Source organism: Spermophilus citellus, assembly GCF_964194105.1.
Source record: "Spermophilus citellus genome assembly, chromosome: 9".
NCBI lineage: Eukaryota > Metazoa > Chordata > Mammalia > Rodentia > Sciuridae > Spermophilus > Spermophilus citellus.
Window position 1 is genome coordinate 26274358 of NC_138191.1, and position 24352 is coordinate 26298709.

General features: G+C 35.8%; 1 protein-coding gene across 1 annotated transcript; it reads left to right on the forward strand.

Moving 5' to 3' along the window:
* Positions 1-13527: 13527 nt before the first annotated feature.
* LOC308656759 (polyadenylate-binding protein-interacting protein 1-like) lies at positions 13528-17535 on the forward strand (the record flags this gene model as incomplete). Its single annotated transcript, XM_081308131.1, has 3 exons — positions 13528-13552; positions 15903-16022; positions 16260-17535. 3 exons carry the CDS (start codon positions 13528-13530, stop codon positions 17261-17263), a joined length of 1149 nt encoding a protein of 382 aa, XP_081164257.1. The 3' UTR covers positions 17264-17535.
* Between the last annotated feature and the right edge of the window lie 6817 nt (positions 17536-24352).

Consider the following 24352-nt stretch of genomic DNA (forward strand, 5'->3'; position numbering starts at 1 on the left):
CGGGCAGGCGGCGAGCAGGCGGGCGGGCAGGCTGGCAGTCAGGCGGCGGGCAGGCGGGCATTCACGCGGCGGGAAGGCGGGCAGTCGGGCAGGCAGGCGGCGGGCAGGCGGCAGGCAGGCGGCGGGCGGGCAGGCGGCGGGCAGTCAGGCGGGCGGGCGGGCGGCAGGCGGGCAGGCGGGCATTCACGCGGCGGGCAGGCGGGCAGTCAGGCGACCAGGCGGCGGACAGTCAGGCGGGCAGGCGGCGGCGGGCGGCAGGCGGGCGGGCAGGCGGCGGGCAGGCAGGCAGGCGGCGGGCAGTCGGGCGGGCAGGCGGCGGGCGGCAGGCGGGCGGGCGGGCAGGCGGGCAGTCAGGCGGGCAGGCGGCGGCGGGCAGGCGGGCATTCACGCGGCGGGCAGGCGGGCAGGCGGCGGGCAGTCGGGCGGGCAGGCGGCGGGCGGCAGGCGGGCGGGCGGGCAGGCGGGCAGTCAGGCGGGCAGGCGGCGGCGGGCAGGCGGGCATTCACGCGGCGGGCAGGCGGGCAGTCAGGTGAGCAGGCGGCGGACAGTCAGGCGGGCAGGCGGCGGCGGGCGGGCAGTCAGGCGGCGGGCAGGCGGGCATTCACGCGGCGGGCAGGCGGGCAGTCAGGCTGGCAGGCGGCGGACAGTCAGGCGGGCAGGCGGGCAGGCAGGCGGCGGGCAGTCAGGCAGGCAGGCGGCGGGCAGTCAGGCAGGCGGGCGGGCAGGCGGCGGGCAGTCAGGCAGGCGGGCAGGCGGCGGGCGGCAGGCGGGCGGGCAGGCGGCGGGCGGGCAGGCGGCAGGCGGGCAGGCGGCAGGCAGGCGGGCAGGCGGCGGGCGGCAGGCAGGCGGGCAGGCGGCGGGCGGGCAGGCGGCGGGCAGTCGGGCGGGCGGCGGGCAGGCGGGCAGGCGGGCGGGCAGGCGGCGGGCGGGCGGGCGGCGGGCGGGCGGGCAGGCGGCGGGCGGCAGGCAGGCGGCGGGCAGTCAGGCGGGCAGGCGGCGCGCGGGCAGGAGGGCGGCGGGCAGGCGGGCGGCGGGCAGTCGGGCAGGCAGGCGGCGGGCGAGCAGGTGGCGGCGGGCAGGCAGGCGACGGGCAGTCAGGCGGGCGGGCAGGCGGCGGGCGGGCAGGCGGGCGGGCGGGCGGGCGGGCGGCGGGCGGGCAGGCGGCGCTCTGGCTGCTGCCTCTGCTGCTCTGGGCCAATTCCAACGTTTTTAACTTCAGTTTTTTTTGTTTTTTGTTTTCCTTTCTAGCTAATGTTTTGCTTCCTGGTTGGTATGCAATAATGAATTTGCTTTTTTTGTTAACTTGCCTCAGTAGGAGTGGTTTATACTCCTTTTTGTAAATTCATGTGATTGTTGAATATTTCCTCTTTTATTAAGTGAATTTAGAAATATTTTGACTGTAACATACTCTTTTGGTATGCCTTCTATTCCTCAAAAATATAAACCACTTTCATTCTGTCATATCAACTTTTTGCTACATATGTACTTTGCAAGTATTTTCTCCCACTTTATATTTTAGCTTTGATCACTGAGTGTTCCTCATTCTAAAATATTAAAAATTGGTCTCCAGATACATAAACCCATGGAAATATACAGGAAAGTTTCTTAAAAATTGAGTAACAGAGATCACTGATGTAGTTTCTCCTTTCCCAGTATTCAAATAAGTACCTTGCACATTTATTGTAAGAGGATGACCAAGGACAGGCAGAAAGTATGAATAGAGTATTAGTTGGAATAATCCAAAGCTCCAGGTGATTGAGAGAGTTTCCAGGGTTCCAAGAAAAAACAAATAAGACCTCCACTCTGGACATGGCTCTGTCCTGTGATGTGCATCTAGAGACAGTGTATGATGTCACATTTTTATCCATCACACTCACTTTTGTGCATAATTAACCTGTCTTGCTACATTCTCCTGGCTCTGTGTCCCTTCTCTTTCTTCATCCACTGTGCATGAATAAAAATAAGCTCAATGGAGTACCTACCTTCTATGTTGCTATAGTTCTCAGATTCTATGATGCTTGTATATTGTAGCTTGTTATGATAGCACCATTCTCTCTCTCTCTCTCTCTCTCTCTCTCTCTCTCTCTCTCTATATATATATATATATATATATATATATATATATATATATAAATGATTGTTTTTCTCTTTTGAAGGTTGTATCGCTACAAGGAAAAGGGAAACATTTGTAACCACAGAAAAAATACGAATAGCCACTAGAAGCTAGAATGATTCTCTTCCAGAGATTCTGAAAAGAGTGTGGCCTTGCTAATACTTTGATATTAATTTTCTCTCATGATAATGAAAACATCCATAACTATAAAAGAATGAGTTTTTACTCTTTTATACTGTTATATTTGTGATTATTTCCTTTAGCAGCAATGGGAATCTAGAGATTTTTTGCAAATTTCATTGATGATATGACCAAACTGAATCATGCTAAAGTGGTAGGTATCAAATATAAATACTGTTTTTCCAGGTTGTGTATATATTTGCAAATTATAATTGAAAGCTGTGTAACATATTTTCAGAAACAGAAACAGCTTGGTAAGGCAACCTCTTCAAATTTGACAGCATTTTAATTTTTTTCTTAAATGTTGCTTACTGCAGATGTGACTTTAGGAAGTATTCTTTTATATAACTTCTCATTAGTTATGTTATAAAATATTTTGTTCTAAAATACTTTTGAATATATTTTATATTTTGCAGTGTTCAAAAGTGGAGGGCTGATTCTGACAAACTTCCTGAAAATATTGTTTTTATTTTTAAAGATTGGAGGAATTCTTTATTGCTTCTGTAGTCTACTTAATTGAGAACAGAGAATTTACTGCTTCATGTTTCTTTCACTTATTTCACTGAGTGGATGTACTTGTGTCTGTTTGGTGGTCTTGTTTGTTGTTGTTGTTTGTTTGTTTCTGAATTGTGGGTTTTTGAGATTCTCACCAATGTTTTGAACATGGTGAAAGTAAGGTATATACAAAGTAGCTTCCTTGTGTGGCTTGCTATTTTAATTTTGTTCTTTCCTCAAATGTGTAATAATGGAGCTTAAAGGTAGATACTTTCAAGGTCACCAAAAATGAAGGGTGTAAAAATTTTTAAAAAAAGTAGATGAAATGGAAAAGTCAGCAAAGCATATGCACCTGGACTTCTGATGAATGTGTAATGTGGTGAATTTCTGACTGAATGTTATCTAAAGTATACTGTCATTGTGTAGATAAAAATTTGAGAGTGAAGACTTAAATTCAGAATGTTCACAGAAAACTGTTTTCTCATCTTTAACGTGTCTTAGAGTTTTCATCAGGGATATTAAAGGTTCCTTATACTTCTTATTGTGTAGTGTTTGGTGACTTTGAAACCATTCTTGAATTCACTTTTCTGAAATTTTAAAAAGCTAAGAGCAAAGTATCTTGTAGAACATAAAACAATCAATATAAAGAATAATGTATCCTGTTGTTTAAATGGTATCTCAGCCTAAAAGTCATGACATTGAAAATGTATACTTAGAAATATGTGGCACATAGGAAAGAAAATTTACCAAAATCTACATATCTATTAATATTGTAGCCAAAATGTGACTCATAACATTTCATAATTTCTCCATATTATCTATTAAATTCTGTATTTGTTACATTATTGTCAATGTTTTACCGCACTGCCTAAGTTTTATAATATATTACAATTTTTTTTTTTTTGGTACCATTGATTGAACCTAGGTACACTTAAGCACTGAGCCACATCCTGAGCTCCCGTGCTCTTTTTATATTTTTATTAGAGACAGTGTTTTGCTGAGTGACTGAGAGCCTTGCTAAGTAAAAGAGGCAATATTTGTACTTGTTATCCTGCTGCCTCATTGTCCCAAGTCACTGGAATTATTATAGGTGTGTATCATCATGGCTAGCATGTATTAGCAATCTTATGATTGATACTTGTTTCTCTTTGTTTTATAATAATCTATGATTATTTCATACAAAAAAATTATACAGTGTATTTTTGGGATGTATAATGTGCACATAAATATTTATAGTAGTTGCACAAAGACTACAAGAAAATAAACAGTCTGTGGTCAGTTTTTTTATTTTGTATTTAGTAAACTCATATAATATTGACTCTAATTAAATTGAAATGATCAGTTGGAAATTATAATTTTCATAGCAACCAGAAAAAATAATATATATTGTCATTGAAATACTAGGAAAGAATAAGCTGTGTTTAATAATTATTTGTTCAAAATTATTGATGGCCTCACTAGTCCTAAGTAGTCCAAAATAAGAAATAACTCAAATGTTCTTGAATGTTAAAATTAACAGTTTGTAGTGAATCCATAGAATATAAAAGCAGCCATCAATACAAACGAACACTGTACTGATGCACACATGCTTATTGACTCTCACAGATACTGTATAGTTCAGCAGCTGTATTTGAATTATATTGCATGATGTCAGGCAAAATAAAAATGTAGCTCTATAATCCATTACACTAACATCCTTCTGGGAACAAAAAGTTGCATGTGAAAGAAAATGTTTTTTGGGGGGGTATGATGTAAATATTCTGTGCTTAAAAGCAGTGAAGGTTTTTATCATTCTATTTTTTAAAACTATATAATGTATTTCTATGACATTCAAGAGATGGACATCTGACCTCACCAAGAATAAATATACAAGGAGAGGGGCTCATCACTGGTTCCCAGTTGAAAATGCATTAGCTCTGTGTGGTTTCCTTGTGTGCTGTGTGGATTTATCCACTTCAGCCTTTCATGTGGGGTTTATAGAAGAAAGATTTGCCCATGTTGAAAAACATAAAAGGATTATTTTCTTATATTTTCAGGTGTTTAGTCAAACTGTTGGTGGAAAAAAAATTCTTTTCAGTAGATCTATCTTGTTCTCTTGCTTTCATATCAAGAGACTGTTTCATGAAAAGAATGTCTAGGTTTAATGTAGGTTAAAAATCATAAGTAGACTATGAAAACCAAAGAAAAGGAACAAATTAAGTTGCCTGTATATTGTGTTATGCACATTTTTTATTATTATCTCATGATGAGAAATAAAAATGATTCATTTAGCTTTATTTTCAAAACATAGTCCAATTTGATCTACCCAAATTATTCCCTATTTAAAAAAAAAAAAAAAACCTTGAGTGTTCTTGAAAGTGTTCTAATAGTAAAAAGTAGTAAAGGATATGAAGCTGAAGAGAATCATGCTTCTATAGCAGAGGTGTAATTTTTCAGTTACTAAATTCCTAGAAAAGTTTTATTTTTATTTTATTTGGTGCTGGGGATTCAACCTAGGGTCTTTTGCATTCAAGGCAAGCACTCTATCAATTGTAACTATATCAAGAGCCCTAGAAAAGTTGTATGATTATTGTGACCTAGGAAAATCTTTGAGTTTTTGAGGCAGGCAGTTGTAATTCTGAGTTCAAAACCTGACTAGCCTCTTAGTATCTGTGGTATGGTAAAATTTTATAAATTTAGAATAGACATACAAATATTCTCTGAAAGAAGAGGTTAAAAAGTATAAAATGCAAAAATATCTCCAGTTCCATATCCTTCCCTGTATCCCAGCAAATTGGCAATACTCTTTTATAGCTGTTTTTTATCAAGAGATAGTGTCTCTTTGTCAATATGTGAATAAAAAAATGGCTATTTTATTACAGCCAGTAGAAGAGAGAAAATATGGAAATGTACTGGTATTGTTCTTCGACATAGAGTGTCTTGATTTCTTCCCATTTTTAATCTTTGTAAATCCCACCATCTTAAGAAGAAGCTCATATTAGGCTTATGAAGGAGAAGAGTCGATGTGGATGAGAATGAAAAGACTAGAGTGGACAGCCATCTCTCTTCCAGGAACAGGGTAACCATGTCAAATAGCAGAGCATATGCTTGTAAAAATTTCTGCTGAAATCAGAATATCCCAGATAAACCCAGTCTAAATTTGGCTTACTCATAAACTGTTCGTTTGAATCATGAATTAGTAATTTTGCTGGTAGTTTGTAATACTTGACAGCTTGGTAATACTTGATAGCTTAAATACATTTAATAGAAACAGGAAGCCAGAATTCAAAACATGCTAATTTCAAGTTGACTGCATAGATTTAGGCATGGAAAAAACACTGAATTTAAATTTATTTTTCTTGATTTAACATTGAAAGTTCTATAAAATGATTTTGAGTAATGCCAAAATGCATGTAGACATGAAAATGTTATTAGTACTTTAACTTACAGCATGCTCTACAACAAAAGATAAACCAGACAACCATAGCTGGATCCCTAGGATGAAGGCCCAATGGCAAAATTAAAAAGTTTTAATCTTTTTGTCCACAACTAAAATTTAGTCTCAAAGTGAAGACTGACATGAAGACATGAGGACACTTCCCCCTGGATTTGCATCATCCTTTGTTTGCTGTCTAATATATGAAAAGGCTACTGACCTTAACAATTATCACTTTAGAAGAAAGTGATAATTTTAGACCCACACTCCTGGGTCTAAAAATACCATTTCTTTCTCATTTGGTTTAAAGAAGAAATATTGTTAAGGAAGACATGTTTTCTCATCTCTAATAAGAAAGGAGGGTTCAGTTATTCAATTTTCTGCAGTCCAGGAAACACAGCACTCAGATACACACTTGTGATGTGGCAGCCATTTGCCACATGTGGCTAATGAGTTTTTGGAATGTGGCTGATCTACATTGAGAAGTATTAGGAGTGGAAAGAAGTGTGAGAATTGAAAGTTTAATGAAAAATACATGAAGTTAGCTAAAAAATTTCATTATTTATATATTAGAATGATAAAATTATGGATATTTGGGGTTAAAAATATAATAGTTTCTTAGAAAATATAATCATAATTTTATTATGAAATAAAAATTTTAATTATTTTATAACTTAAATTATTATAAAGTACCAATTTTGTGATAAATTATAAGAATATATTTATAAATTATTATAATTATTTATTTTATTTGTTTTACTTATGACCTGTAAAAGTTCAGTTACACATATATTTATCATTTTATTTCTTTTAACTATGATGCTATAGAAGATTGACTACTTTTTCTAAAATCTAGCTGCATCAAAATTTCGGAACATGAGCTCGGTGTGTTGTTGCATACCTATAATGCTGGTGAGTCAGGAAAGTAAAGAAAGTTAATCACAAGCTTAGGGCCAGCCTCAAAGACTTAGTGAGATTCTGGAAAAAAAAAAAAAATATATATATATATATATATATATATATATATATATATATATAGAGAGAGAGAGAGAGAGAGAGAGAGAGAGAGAGAGAGAGAGAGAAACTGGAGATGTTTTTCAGTGATGCATCACTGGGGTCTATCCCTGGAACCAAACAAACAAGCCTCATTTAGCCAGAGTATGAAGGTCATGAAACCCAAAAATGTAAAGTAATTCCCTCTATATTATTTGCATTTTTTGAGTCTGTCATTGGCATTATTGTCACTGATAATTGATATAACATTCTATTAAACATTAAATACTTATGTCCCTTTGTATAGCCAAGTCTTCTTGCACATAGAAAGCTCTGTCTGAGAAGGAATATAATTAATATTTTGTTATTTGGGGGTCCTATAGCCTGAGTTGAAATTGTTTCACCTTCCACTCAGAGGGAGAGGGGTCTGAGCTTGGTATTTTTTATATTCAGGTAAAAATTATTCAACCAGAAGTGATTTGGGTGATAATTATTGAATCAGAGCAACAACCAAAGAATAGAGGGTAGGCTTCAAAATCCGGGAGACAATTCATCTCTGTCTCAGGCAAATCTCTTGATTCATCTCCAGGCTTTGTGATGCCTGGGTGACTCTGTGAGAGGCCCTTTTCCTCTAACATTCAGGGTCCAGATTATTTTAAAAATGATATGTCTACAGGACTGGGCATTATGAAACAGAAGAAAGGGGCAGAGTAAAACTATTCAGAACTAATTGTGAGAACCTGGGTTTCCTGAGGTCACCTTTGTAATCTTTTAACCCCAGTTTAAATTTGATAAAGCTCAATACACTGCCCCTCTGGCCCTAAGAATGGGGTTGACAGTCAGGATTCTACTTTTTGTCCTGTGCCAGATTGGTGACCTCTGCCTGCCCTAAAACCAACTCTGTACTTTCTTGCCTACACCGCTTCAGAGTGGATGTTAAAGACAGGACCATGTTGATTCATGTAAATAATTAATATTTGGGAGGAGCTATGGTCCAAGGAGTGTTCAGTTTCTCTTTCCTTACCAGGTGGCACTCATTTTTAAGTGCATTTTCCTAATGTGTAGTAAGCATGATTTTCTGAAGTTTCATCTTTTCTCAGATAATTTACTATAATATGAAGTATGGTTCCCTGGAACATTTCAAATAACACAGGGTTTTAAATCAACTTTTCCTCTTAGGTTTGGATGGAATTTTAAAAAGTGGTGAGTGTGTGTGTGCATTTGTGTGATTGTACTTTCACATGAGAGGAACATGCGGTTATAACAAGAAACTCTTTGAAAAAGTATTTGTACCTAATTCCAGGTGTGAAGATGCATGTTCATAATCTCAGCATTTTAGTAGGATGGAAAAAGAGGATCAATAAATTAAAAATTAAAAATATAAAAGGGAGGGGAATGATGCTCAGTGTGTAGGCACTCCTGAGTTTAATCCTTGGTATTAAAATTAAAAACAAAACTTTGAACCTTTTGTTTATTTGTCTTTTATAAGAATAGACAGCAAGTTTAGGGCCCCCTTAAGAAACTTTAGAGTGTGATGTCTCTTCAGTATCTGCCACGTCTTTGAGTGGCCATGGTGTAAAAATTACATGAAACTGACCCAAGGTGCCCATAGCTTCCATGTTTGTTGAATTACCTACAGAATACCAACTTGTGTGTAACCCTCCCTTCCTACAGAGCAGCTTGTGGTCAGGGAATGGTGCACCTTGTTGGACTAGCTGAATACTCTAGATATTTCAGGAATATTCTTTGTAGTTTTCATCTAAATAGATCAAATATTGGAATATTTGATCTATTTATTGCTTCTGTAACTTAAAAGAAAGGCAAATATTATTTTTGTCCTCCCTTTCCTTACTCATCTTGGAAAAAATGGTTATAAGGTGCCAGAATTTGAAAGGAAAATAAACTGTACCAAGAATTCCGAAAAAAAAAAAAAATCCTAGTGTGTTTGTTCAGAAGTCTTCAAAGGAAAACTCACTATATGCTAATTGAAAGACAATGTAGTGCCTCAAGTTTGGGGTGGTAACCAAATATTTAAGAAAATATGTCTCATTTTGTTTAACATTTCATTACCTATGAAATGTAGTTTATCACTAATATTTGAAAGATTAAAAAAATGTTTCCAAAGAGAAAAGATAGAGATAAATTTTAGAATAAAATTGTATTCAAACTAAGATCAATTTTTGAGCCTGTAAAAGAACATTATTGAAGGTTAAGTTAGATCTTATTTCTATCTGTGGCTATAGTTTTCATTGATGTGGAGCTATTTCTAGAATATCAGATTGGAAAAATTCAGAGATAGGTAATAAGCAGCTTTTTTTTTTCTAAATCTACATTGCAATACTTCAAATTCATAAAATATAATATATGGATGCATCTAAAATCTTAGGCTGTCAAGGGCTTATTTTTAGAAGAAAAAGCAAAAAAAAAAAAAAAAAGAAGAAGAAGGTGAAAAGCAGGTGGAGTTTAGAACATTTATATCTTTCTGGGAACATTAGGACATGCCAGTAATAACTACCTGGAGGTTGAGGGAGAAAGGTCAAAGTTCAAGATTAGTGTAGCAACTTAGTGAGACACTGTCTCAAAAGGAAAAATAAATTAAAAGGCATAGGATATATCTCAGTTGTAGAATGCTCCTGTACCAAAAATATAAATAAATCAAAATTCTGAATGAAGGATCCCTTACCCTGAAGCCAATGAATAAGTATTTTAAGAAAATTGAATAGATATAGGTTTGGGCTGACATGCGATGGCTCAATATTCTAAGGGTTTCACATAGAGAAGAAACTTAAGCTTCATTTTTATTTTTTCTTATACAAATATTTTGTTCTTACCCCTGAATGTAAAAGTGTTCAATTAAATATATTTGATGAAAACAAATGGAAATATGCATAATAATGAGTAACTGAAACAGCATATTTAAAATAGTGAGGATCTTCTAAATCATAACGGGAAGGGGGCTCTTCACTGCTGTAGCAGAACAGAAAAATTGGAGGTAATATCTTCAACAAGTTATTTCCTAAAATGACCGATATAGTGTCCAATTTTTCTCTGACATTTTTTATGTTCTATGCAAATTTTCAATTGTCAACTTCCTGATTTATATAATTTATAAGAACCTGGTATACATAAGTGTGTTCTCTTTTTTTCAGAATAAGGAACTTGAGCATGTAGATATTGAGATGCCTAAATTATAGAAAACGAATCATAAATATAAATGTTATTCTATTCTGGGGCTTGAAACTCGTACCTCAGTTAATAAAATTTGATAGGAGTGAACCCTAAACTTGTGGGATCTGTACTAAATGGTATCAGAATTGAATTATTGGACTACTAGTTGTTGAAATAATGGTTGTTGTGCAAATTTGAGTATTTGGAATCAAAAGTGGTTGCAGAGTCAGGAGTGGTGGCACATACCTCACATCACAGTGGTGTGGAAAAATGAGGTAGAAAGAAAGTAAGTTTGAGTCCAGTCTCAGTAATTTAGAGGCCCTAAGCAACTTTGTGAGCCCAATTATCAAAATTAAAAAAAAATTAAAACTTCTAGAAATGCCTTTCTGGGGTAGAGTGCCCCTGGGTTAAATATCTAAATAATAATAATAATAATAATAACATCACAGATCAGAACCTTAAACTAACTTCACATATGTGTTTATTCACTAGTGGTAATTGAGATCCTGGAAAAAGTAGTATTCTTATGCTGTCAGGGAGGCAATTAGGGTGCCAGAACCTTTCAGAATTTTTTTGTTAACTGCTTGGTATTCTCTCACTTCCTACTTTGAAATGAGCCAGATGAGGATACAGTTTCACAATGAGAGTGGCTTTCCAAATCTGGGAATGTTAAACTGATGTGTCAGTTTCCTTATAAACTGAAAGATTAACAGTCTATTCACTTAATTTGCTTTTTTAATTTTTTATAACTTTTTGCCAGGTAATTCAAGTTGACCCAAGTACCTGAGTGTTTTGTAATAGTTTGATAGTTAAAACTTTTATTCTATTGTTTTAGAAGTGAGTTGTGATGCTGTGGTCTGAAGAAGTAAAAGTAATTTTTTAAATACAGTACTTGTCTTATGGTATGTGTAAATATGAGAAGATAAACAACTTTGACCATTCAAATAAATACGTGGACTATTGGATGTTTTCGTGTGTCTTTAGTGATCTCGTATGGTCACTGAGGTGACCACTGTTGTATGAGTAAAATTATTACTTATAATTTTGCTATGCATGTCTCAAGTATCATTGCTTTGTTTGTTTGTGCTTCTTTTGAATATTCAATAACTAATTGCTACTATTATTCATCCTTTGGGATTATGTTGGATTTTTTCCCACTTCTTTGCCTCAGTGTTTTGCTTCACATATGCTGCTCCCTGGGTTCCATTATACCAACTTTATCCACCAGTTTTGCTGCTTGTAACTAATTATTAGGGATGGGGATATCACTTAGTTGGTAGAATGCTTGCCTTGCATACACAAGGCCCTGGGTTCAATCCCCAGCACCATAAAAAAGTATCTCTTTGAATGGATGAGGTCACTACCATAAGTGAAAGCCACCTCTTTTAACTCTCATTACAATTTGTATGAAATAAATGCTATGTCATTAATCATATGGTTTATGTGATATGTATTTATTCATTTTTATTTCAGGAACCATTGACATTAAGTGATGTGGTCATTGATTTTTCTGAAGAGGAATGGAAATGCCTGGACTCTTCTCAGCAGACTTTATATGGAGATGTGATGTTAGAGATCTGTAGAAACCTACTCTTTATTGGTGAGCCTAAATTTAAGTCAGAATTTCTAATTCAAAACCAAGGATTAATTTTTTTAACTTTGTAGAGTGTCTTATGGCAATTTCTATTCTGCATGAAAAAGTTTTAGACTCTTATTTTTAGGACAAAGATTGGCATTTGTTTATGTAGAAAAGAAAATGTTGAAGGTTTTTCTTTTTATGTTTAATTTGTCTTTTCTAAGTAGTGGTCACAATGTAGAGAATGAAAACTGTTTCAAATTATTTAGTGTTGTTGTCTGGGAAAAAAATTGGGGAAATAATTGTGTAGAATCTTATGGGGTATTTTCTTTTTCTTTTTTTCCTAATGAGGACAACATTAAGAAGACTTCTGTAGTTACCAAGAAAATAACAAAATGTAACACATTTCATTTTCCATCAAAAATTTTTGCTTTCTCGAAGTAATCCTTGGTCACCTTTCTGTCCCCAAAGAAATAACCTTGGGATTTGAAGAGAAAACTGACAGTAGACATATTAAAGTGGGTAGAAATCAATGAAGCAAAAGAGTACAGAAAAAAGGTCCAAATGTCAAAGAGGAATTCGCATTAAAATGTTAATTGATAAGCTAAAATCCAACAGAAATTAGTTTTTTCAAGCCTAGGTTTGTTTCTATTGCAATCAATATAGAGCATTCCATGCTCTATATTTACATGCATATCAATTATTTAAGCTCCTTCTTGTCCTCCAGTGATCTCCCTACATTCAAATTAAAGTATTGTAGGAAAGTAAAAAAAAAAAAAAAAAAAGACAGAGACAAGAGGCAGGAAAGGTGGCATAATGGCAAAGAGGCCAAGCTGCCAAGCTTTATTTATATCAATAGATTAATTTAGGTCATTGGCATCACTACTACATATTGTTCATTTTATTATTAGGAAGGTTAGAAATTTAGCAACATTATGCACTTTATTCCTCAGTTATATACTAAGCTGCAATGTGCAAACTTAGGAGTTTTGTGTAGCTCTCAAGAAAGTTCATTGTATAAACTTACTGGTATGTAGAGAGTTTCAGACTCTTTGAAACATTGTGCTTGTATAAAAAGAGAGTTCCTTTATTCTCAGGAGCTGTCTTCCAGAGATCATGTTTGAGGCTGATAAGACTCTAGTGCAGAGCCTTTTTGAGCAGAGCATTGCCATAGCAGCTTGACATTGCACATGCATTTAATTACATTACTAGTTCCTAGGGAAAATTCCAGGGCATTCTAAGGGTGAGAAACAGAATGCCTGTTAGCTTTGTCATAGGAATTTGCTCACCAGAGGAATGATTCTCTGTATATTTCCACACTCAGAATCCCTACTAGTATTCCACAATGCCTGTGAGGATATGCATAACCTAGCACTTATTAGTATTCCGGGACTCCCTTGAAAATCTGCTAATTTCCAAATACCTCTAGGTAAAACCATTGTAATATATTAATATTATAGAAGAGTTTCTTTAATATAATTTAAATATTTATTCATTCAAAATTTTCTCATCAGAGCTTTATATGAATGCTTATACTGGATATTCTGTGATTTTTTTCTGCTATTTAATGAATAGCAGTAATTCACAATGCCTGCTCCTAGTGGTTATGTAAGTATAGCTGATCAATGTGGTTTAAAGAGGATTTTTCAGGGCTTAGAAGTAGTTTGTGGCAGAGGGCTTGCCTCACACATGTGAGGTATTGTGTTTGATCCTTAGCACTACATAAAAATAAGCAGATAAAATAAATGCATTCTGTCCACCTATAACTACAAAATAATTAAAAGAAAGATATCTATTGTAATATAATTATTCAGAATTTTGTGGGTTACATTACTCTAATTCTTGTGTCTTTTTTGAGTTTCACTCTTTAGACTGCTTCAGTGTTTTCATTAGTTTTTCTTACATCAGTGATATTGTTTTTATTTTTATATCTATATGTTATGATTAAATAGAAATTATCATAATTTGTCACTTTAGGAAAACATTAGGTGAAATTAGACTGCACTTGAACCATGTGCCAATTTTCAATCAAGTTTTCTATACTTTTACTTACATGTATAAATATTACCCCTGTTTTATTTATGATTTATATATAGTGCCTTGATTGTTTACCCTGTTCTTGTGCTTATTCATATAATGTATCTAAATTTTGATATATATATATATATATACACACACTGCAGATTGAACTCAGAGTTTCTTATAATATTTACCTTTATCATCACCCCCTTTTGACTTTTAGTTTAAAATAGACTCTTGCTAAGTGGCTAAAGCTAAAATTGTATTTCCATGCCTCAGCCTTCCAAGTAGTTAGAATTGATGGCATATTCATCATCTCTATATATATGAATCTGTTCTTTTGTCTAGGAGTAAGATTTTAGCTTTTTAAAGGTACCATAAAGATTTTTACAATTTTTTAACTTTTATATATTTGTCAAATTTGTAATTGTGATCAAACCGTATAACTTTCCTGAACTTACTGTTTTATATATTTTAAATTTACTGGTCAGTAGTGTTCATTCAAATTTTTTTGTAACATTTTTTCTAGAAAGTTTGTATCAACTAAAAAGTAAGTTCATTTTTCCTCCAAACAAGTTCTCCTTTGTCACACTTTTTCATCCCTGATGCCATTCCTTTTGGTCTGTATATTTGGCTACAGTAGATGTCTCTCATAAGTATAATTACCTGGTATTTGGGGGGGGTTTTGTCAATTACTATTTCACTTAACACACTATACTAAAAGTTGAGCATTGTAAATATTATATAATTTCTTATCTTTGAAAAGTTTGAAAACTTTTCATAATTCATTCCAAATTGCCTTCATGTAATTATGTGAAATGATATTTGATTGGCTTGCCACATTGGTCTCTATTGAATATTGTTTTAATGAGAATAGATCTGTAAATATATTTTAATTTTTCCATCAAGTTGAGGGCTAATTGATGTACTTTCAGTTTTCTTACTTGTGGCTTTCTAAATTAACCTCAAAATATATTGAATATTGTAGCTTTTATTACTTTTATATCAGGAAGCAGTTTATAAAAAAAATTAATATGTGTAGTTATTGATGCACCCAGGATATTCCAGAGTTGTTCAAAAAACTTATTTGTTTATACAAAATATTGATTATTTGGTATTACATGGACTGCTTAGATTATTTTGGGTACTATAGGATTTTTTTTTCTTTTTTCTTTTTTGCAGAGGTTCATTACAACTAAGCCACATCAACAACCCTTTTTTGGGAAGGGTACTAGGGATTGATCTCAGGGGCATTTGGTCACTGAGCTACATCCCAAGCACCATTTTTTATTTTATTTAGAAATATAGTCTCCTTGATTTCACCTTTCTTTTGATGAAGCTGGCTTTGAACTCAGAATCTTGCTGTCAGACTCCCAAGCTGCTTGAATTACAGATGTGTGTTACCATGCCTGGCTGGCAGCTGTTTTTACATTTCTTTTTGTGACGGTGTCTATCTAAGTTGCTTAGGGCCTTGTTTAATCACTGAATTTGGCTTTAAACTCATATTCATAAATTTTGAATATCACTTTCACTTTTGTTTTGGAACTTATTATGTTATGTTAGAAAGCAACTTCAATATTTTAATATCTTTAACATTTGTTTTGTGCTTTTAACCTGATCTCTTTGGAATAATATTCCATACACTATAGAGAAGATTGCCTCTGTAAACCTAATTAGTTTTCAATGCTTTTTGAAGTTTGTTTTGTTTTGTTTTTCCCCTGGGTACTAATGCAATGCTATTTTTTTTTCTTTCATTAATTGGGAATTGATGTCTCCTACTATAGCTTTGTTGCTTTGTATGATGTTGAATTTTTAGTGTGTGTTTTCTTTCTTTATATAAAAAATATGGGCTGTGGAGCGGCGGGTTCGGCCGGGGCTCAGCCTTCGGTCCGCTCCGCCCGAAGCGCGGAGGAGCCGGGCCCGCCGCCCAGTTCTTCCATGAGGCCTGAGTGAGGCGCAGCGGCGAGAGCCGGCCCGCGGCGCCTCCCCGCGCATCCTATCCGGAGCTCAGCGGCCCCCGGAGGAGGAGGAGGAGCATGTCGGACGTTTCGATCGGGCTCCAGGTGCTGGTCGGGGCCGGAGCCCGGGCCTGGGCCGCGGAGGGGGCGGGCCTGAGGGCGGCGGGTTCCCGAACGGAGCGGGGCCTGCGGAGCGGTCGCGGCACCAGCCGCCACAGCCCAAAGCCCCGGGCTTCCTGCAGCCGCCGCCGCTGCGCCAGCCCAGGACGGCCCCGCTGCCAGGGGCCCAGAGCGAGGCCCCCGCAGGCTCCCAGCGGCCTCCTCGGCCCGGGGTGCTCCCAGAATCCTACGAGGATGGTTGTGAGGATTATCCCACTCTATCAGAATATGTTCAGGATTATTTGAATCATCTTACAGAACAGCCTGGCAGTTTTGAAACTGAAATTGAACAGTTTGCAGAGACCCTGAATGGCTGGGTTACAACAGATGATGCTTTGCAAGAACTTGTGGAACTCATCTACCAACAGGCTACGTCTATCCCAAATTTCTCTTATATGGGAGCTCGCCTGTGTAATTACCTGTCCCATCATCTGACGATAAGCCCACAGAGTGGCAACTTCTGCCAATTACTACTTCAAAGATGTCGGACTGAATATGAAGTTAAAGATCAAGCTGCAAAAGGAGATGAAGTGACTCGAAAACGATTTCATGCATTTGTACTCTTTCTGGGAGAACTTTATCTTAACTTGGAGATCAAGGGAACAAATGGACAGGTTACAAGAGCAGATATCCTTCAGGTTGGTCTTCGAGAATTGCTGAATGCCCTCTTCTCTAATCCAATGGATGACAACTTAATTTGTGCAGTAAAATTACTGAAGTTGACAGGATCAGTTTTGGAAGATGCCTGGAAGGAAAAAGGAAAAACTGATATGGAAGAAATTATTCAGAGAATTGAAAATGTTGTCCTAGATGCAAACTGTAGCAGAGATGTAAAACAGATGCTCTTAAAACTTGTTGAACTCCGGTCAAGTAACTGGGGTAGAGTCCATGCAACTTCAACATACAAAGAAGCAACACCTGAAAATGATCCTAACTACTTTATGAATGAACCGACATTTTATACATCTGATGGTGTTCCTTTCACTGCAGCTGATCCAGATTACCAAGAGAAATATCAAGAATTACTTGAAAGAGAGGACTTTTTTCCAGATTATGAAGAAAATGGAACAGATTTATCAGGGGGTGGTGATCCATATTTGGATGATATTGATGATGAGATGGACCCAGAGATTGAAGAAGCTTATGAAAAGTTTTGTTTGGAATCAGAGCGTAAGCGAAAACAGTAAAGTTAAATTTCAGCATATCAGTTTTATAAAACAGTTTAGGTATGGTGATTTAGCAGAACACAGGAAAGCAAGAAAATGTGTCACACTTATACCAAATTAAGGATGTTGAGTTATGTTACTAATGTATGCAACTTTAATTTTGTTTAACACTATCTGCCAAAATAAACTTTATTCCCTATAACTTAAAATGTGTATATATATAAAATAGTTTATTATGTACAGTTAATTCCACTGTTTTGGCTGCAATAAAATTGATTTTGAAATAAATGAAATGTTGAAAGTAAATTTTGGTAGCTGGTTAGATACTTTTAAGTTCTTGAGGGGAAAAGTCTTAGCCTAGAAATACATATTACTGCAAAAATGTAGCATTCTTTTCTTAGGTATGACTATTATAGATTTTATTTCAGTTTGACATATCTCATATTAATCACAATCATGAAAATCTTTAAGGGTCTTGGAATATATCAACAACTGATTTACATATGTAGATGTTATTGGATACCAAGGGCTTTAAAAGTGTCATTAATGGAAAAAAAACAAAACAAAAAAACCTTAGAACTCTCCAACTAAACCACCAAGACTCACTCTTCACTGAGGATTTATTCTAATTCAAGAATTGTTTTTTGTTTCACTTCACTAACTTCATTACCCTAAGGCCTAGAGCATTATTCTGCTTTTATTTATATGGCTTTCTCACTTTTATTTTGTAGCATGGATTGCATTCACTTTTTTTTTTAAACTAGAGAATTTTACTAGATATTTCACGTTTTCATCTGCTTTGTAATTGATATACCTTGAGGATCACTTTTCTAATACTTTTACTATAATGTGGTACCACCTCAACCCTATTTAAATAATATTTTTACTTAATGTCAAATCTTTTTTCAACTAAAACTTGTACATATAAAAGGGTTGCTTGTAAATATGCATGTAAATAGTTCTGTTAATAACCCACTGTTTTACACTTGGTACATCTGTGTCTGCTAATACAGTTAGCTTTCTCACTTTTCTGCTTGTTTGTTCAGTCTGCATTAAAATTAGACTTTGAAAATTAAAAAAAAAATATATGATTTGTGTTACAAATATATTCACTATGATTGTATTCTCAGGATTGGTCATATTTATCTTTATATAATAATCTACTTTGTCTCTTATTTATATAGTATTATAATCTTTGCAATTTTGAATGTAATATTTATTATATCTTTTTGATTTAGTCTTTTTGTGACCTTATATCTAAAGACAATCTTCTGTAGATTTACATCTGAAATAGTTAACATATTTTTAGGTTTAATCTTATTAGTCACATTGTGTTCTGATTAGGTTTTTTCAAAATACTTTATTTGTACTTAAGTTACTGATGAGGAAGAACTTACTTCTTTAGTTTTCAAGTTTTGTTTATTTCTTATAATTTTTTCTACTATTAAAAAACTGCCTTAATTTGTAGTTCATAAATTTTTATAGTGATATTTCATTTTTTTCCTATTTTTATCTTTGATGTTTATTTTCTCATTATTTGGAATTACATAAAAGTACTTAAAAACAGTAGAATAAATTGGAAATAACATTCTTATGTTCTTATGTGAATACACAACCAGTGTAACTCCACAAAATTTACCACCACAAAAATAGGTAGTTATACTTTATGAATGTATAATATGTGAAGATATATTCTACTGTCATGTATTACTATAGAAGAAATTTTAAAAATGTATTACTTTGCACTATGTTTTAAACTGAATTAACTTTGGTTTTCTAAGATAATCAGTGTCTTTACATGTGTTGCCATGATTTATTATTGATTTCACACCCGCTTTTCTAACTTATGCTGATTAACAAAGAATTATGATAATTTTTATGCTTTAGTTTTCCAAATTCTATAGTAGAATGAAATGTTTTATGTACAACAATGAAACTAAAATAAAATATATATATTTGTATATGTATATATATATATTTTTTCACATAAGCTTTCAAATTTTTTATCATTTCTGTTGTGCAGATTTATTTTATTGGAAAGATTCCATTGATTATTTCTCTTAGAGCAGGCCAAGAAGTAAAGTCATTTTTGAATATGTATATATCTTAAGCCTGTATTTTTCTTAAAGTTTAAAAAATGGTATTGGTGGATAAAGTATTCTAGGTTCATATTTTCTTTTTCTTTCAACATACATACCTTTATGCTCCAATTCTTTTCTGGAAGCCTTCTTCAAAGAAATCAATGGTTAACCATAAAACACTATCATTATAATTAAAATTTCTCTTTTTCATAGTCATCAAAATTTTTTCTTGAAGAGTTTCAAAAGATTGATTATAAATGTATTAACTTGTGTCTTTTATTTATTTGTTTGTTTATTTATTTATTGGTACTGGGGATTTAACTCAGAGCCACATCACCAGCCTATTTTGTATTTTGTTTAGAGACAGGGTCTCACTGAGGTGCTTCATGCATCACCATTGCTGAGTCTGTCTTTGAACTCATAATCCTCCTGCCTTAGCCTCCCTAGATGGTGAGATTACAGTTGTACACTACATTATCCAGCACTACCTGTGTCTTTTAGTTAATTCTAGCCTTTAATATATTCTTCAAATTTCTAATATATGAGACTGTGTGTGTGTGTGTGTGTGTGTGTGTGAGAGATGTGTGTGTGTGGTGCCAGGAATTAAGCCCCACCTTTGCATGTGAAGTAAACATTTTACCATCTGAGCTGTATGCCCAGCCTGAGGTATTGTTTTATAAAAAAATATTTTTAGTATATAATTTCTGCTTTTTCTGTTGCTATTTTTTTCTGAATTTCTTTTAATTTTCTACATTGTTATTTATTTTATTAAATATCTTTCAAGTAGTTATTTGGCATTGCTTAGTTATTTAACAACATCAACTTTTTAACTCTCAATTACTAATGTTATATTCTTTGTTTGCTTGAGTTGATAATACCCTTTATTGTAGGAGCTATTATTTTCATTGAAATTTTTATATTTAAAATCTGTTAAATTACATCATTAAAGTCATTTTGGAAAATATTTGTAAGTTACAAAGGAAACAAAAACAGGTCATGTGCAATGATATGTCAATGTAATTCCATATAACTGGGAAGCCAAGGCAGTGGAATGCCAGTTTGAAATACATTTCAGCATCTTTCTGATAGAAATGTTTCAAAAAAGCATAAATATAGAAGTGTCTTTGGATGTATTTTAGTGATAGAATACTCCTGTGTTCAATCTTAAGAAACAATCCCCAAAGAGATAACAAAAAAATAAGAGATATTCATTTCCTGCAACATTTGAGTCACAGATGGAGTCTGAATATTTTGAAGTGAAGGGCTGTGATTTGACATTGTTGTGGTAATAGTAGTCAGTTTGAATGTTGTCCTCATCTGTGGTGCAGTAAATTTTTAAGATGATTTTCAAAGTTTTCACAACTTTTTTCAGTTTATTCTAGTAAACTCTGTATAGTTCTTGAGTAAAAGTGGCTTTGAATCATACTGTTCTCTGACTATCCCCCCAACTTTATAAAATTTTAAATATTTGCAGAGTATATTCATCATAGTGTAGTAAGCAGAATAACTTGCTATTTTAATTTTTTTCAGGTATGACTTCTAATCAAAACCAAGAATTTTCAGGAGAGCAAGAAATAAAATGTTTTTTGCAAAACTTGATAAAGAGAAGGTATGTACAAGACAGGTAATGCTTAATTTTAAATAAGAAATAGAAATTGAAAGAGAAGGAAATTTTAAGTTATTGTAATGAAGAAAAAAACATGAAAATTATTTATACAGAAAATTACACAAAATTACACAAAAATGCCCCAAATTTATTTATCCCAACATTCATCAGGTTATATTATTATAAACATCTCAAAAGATTAACTGCTCAAATGTGCCAGTCACTTTTTATTTGGTTAAAACTTTTAATTACATTATTGTAATCGTAAAATTTTTACTACTTGTATTCTGTGTAAAATCACTTACAATACAAAATACTTTCAAATTCAAAAACATGTATCAAATTACATATATATGTGATATTTACAAGCCATTATGAAGCTGCACCTTAACAATATCTTCAGGAAAATAAAGATTCAACCAGTTTGCTCAGCTTTAGAAATAGGCATTTTTTTAAATTTAATTTTATTTTTTTATTAGCTACACAAGACATTACAATGATCTTGGCAATTCATACATTTGAATCATTGGGGTATAATTTCTCATTTTTCTAATTGTACAGATTGCAGAATCACACTGGTCATAGAGTCACCTATATACATACACCAATCATAAGGTCTATTCTTTTCTGCTGCCCTTCCTATCCCCCCTACTCCTCCCCTCCCCTCCCATCATTTCTCTCAATCCAATCTAATGTGACACATTTTATTTTTTTCTTTTTCTCATCACAACATCATGCATGTATTCTGTATAACGATGAGGTTCTTCTTCCATCTTCCATGCAACTCCCCTTCTCCCTCTTTTTCCCTACCACCTCTCTTCCCTATTTAGTGATAAGTCTTCTTCTCATGCTCTTCCTCCCTATCCCATTTTGAGTAACCCCCCTTATATCAGAGAAGACATTCGGCATTTGATTTTTAGGGATTGGCTAACTTTACTTAGCATAATCTGCTCTAATGCCATCCATTTCCCTGCAAATACCATGATCTTGTTATATTTTAGTGCTGAGTAATATTCCATTGTGTATAAATGCTACATTTTTTTAAATCCATTCATCAATTGAAGGGCATTTATGTTGGTTCCACATTCTAACTATTGTGAATTGTGCTCTATAAACATTGATGTGGCTGTGTCTTTGTAGTATGCTCTTTTTAGGTCTTTTGGGTATAGTCTGAGAAGGGGAATAGCTGGGTCAAATGGTGATGGTTCCATTCCCACCTTTCCAAGGTATCTCCATACTGCTTTCCAAATTGGCTGCACCAATTTGCAGTCCCACCAGCAATGTATGAGTGTACCTTTTTCCCCCGAATCCTCACCAGCACTTATTGTTGTTTGACTTCATAATGGCTGCCATTCTTATTGGAGTGAGATGGTATCTTAGAGTAGTTTTAATTTGTATTTCTCTGATTGCTAGAGATGGTGAGCAATTTTTAATGTATTTGTTGATTGATTGTATATCCTCTTCTGAGTAGTGTCTGTTCAAGTCCTTGGCCCATTTGTTGATTGGGTTATTTGTTGTTTTGTTGTTTAACTTTTTGAGTTCTTTGTATACTCTAGAGATTAGAGCTCTATCTGATGTTTGAGGGGTAAATGTTGTTTTGTTGTTTAACTTTTTGAGTTCTTTGTATACTCTAGAGATTAGAGCTCTATCTGATGTTTGAGGGGTAAAAATTTGTTCCCAGGATGTAGGCTCCCTATTCACTTCACGTATTATTTCTTTTTCTGAGAAAAAATTTTTTAGTTTGAATTCGTTCCATTTGTTGATTCTTGGTTTTAACTCTTATGCTATAGGTGTCTTATTAAGGAATTTGGGGCCTGCCCCCATGTGATGAAGATTAGGGTCAACTTTATCTTCTATTAGATACAGAGTCTCTGGTTTGATTCCTAGCTCCTTGATCCATTTTGAGTTGACTTTTGTGCATGATGAGAGAAAGGGATTCAGATTCATTTTGTTGCATATAGATTTTCAGTTTTCCCAGCACCATTTGTTGAAGATGCTATCCTTTCTCCATTGCATGTTTTTAGCACCGTTGTCTAATATAAGGTAGTTGTAATTTTGTGAATTTGTCTCTGTGTCCTCTATTCTGTACCATTGATCTACCAGCCTGTATCCCTGCCAGTAACATGATGTTTTTGTTACTATTGCTCTATAGTATAGTTTAAAATCTGGAATTGCAATACCACCAGTTTCACTCTTCCTGCTTAGAATTACATTAGCTATTCTGGGTCTCTTATTTTTCCAGATGAATTTCATGATTGCTTTTTCTATTTCTGCAAGGAATGTCATTGTGATTTTGATGGGAATTGCATTGAATCTGTAAAGTGCTTTTGGTAATATGGCCATGTTAATAATATTAATTCTACCAATCCATGAGCAAGGTAAATCCTTCCATCTTCTAAGGTCTTATTCTATTTCTTTCTTCAGGGATCTGTAGTTTTCATTGTATAGATCTTTCACCTCTTTTGTTAGGTTGATTCCCAGGTTTTTTTTTTTTTTTTTTTGAGGATATTGTGAATGGAGTAGTTGTCCTTATTTCCATTTCAGAGAATTTGTCACTGATATACAGGAATGCCTGTTGAGGGCCACAGCCAAGTCGGGAGGTGCATGGTATTTTTGCCAGAAGTAGTGTTTGAGAGATGACACCAGCGAGTTCTCGTAGAGTTCCCGTTGAGTTCCAGTTGAGCTCTCCAGGGAATTCCCGGAGAGTTCCCATTGTTTGGGGAAATGCTGGAGGAGGGATATTTCCAGCTGCTGGTTCCTGGAAGAGCCAAGTGGCACACGGGAGAAATTCCTGGGGAGCGTGTGTGGAGTGTGCTGGTGGAATTCAGAAATAAAGTTTGTTTCTGCTTCAGTGGCTTGTGATTTGTGCCCAGCCAGACTGTGGCATTTGGCGGCCCATACGGGTAACGCCTGAAGCTAGGAGGTAAGTGAAATTGCTCGCCCCTGAGGGAAGGCCAGAAAATGGGTGACCATTTCAAAAAACAATGTGTTCTTGTTTTGATTCATTTTGTTTTTGTTTCAAGCGGCCTATCCCTAGAACTTTCTCAGGCAAACTGGGAAAATGGTTGGTTCAAGGTTTGAAGTTGTTCGCCCCTGAGGAAGAGATAGAAATAGACCACAAATGCACATGTCAAGAAAATAGGAAAATTGATACAACAATTTTTTGTTCCATTTTTGTTTCATTCTGTTTTGGTTTTGTTTTGTGTTATCTTATTGGGTTGCGTTATCTTTATAGTAGATTAGAAATTAGTAAAAACAAACTGTTTCTGAACTCCACCAGCACACTCTACACATGCTCCCTGGGAATTTCTCCCTCACACCACATGGCTCATCCAGGACCCAGCAGCCAGAAATATCCCTCCTCTGGCACTTCCCCAAACAATGGGAACTCTCTGGGAATTCCTGCAAGAGCTCAACTGGAAC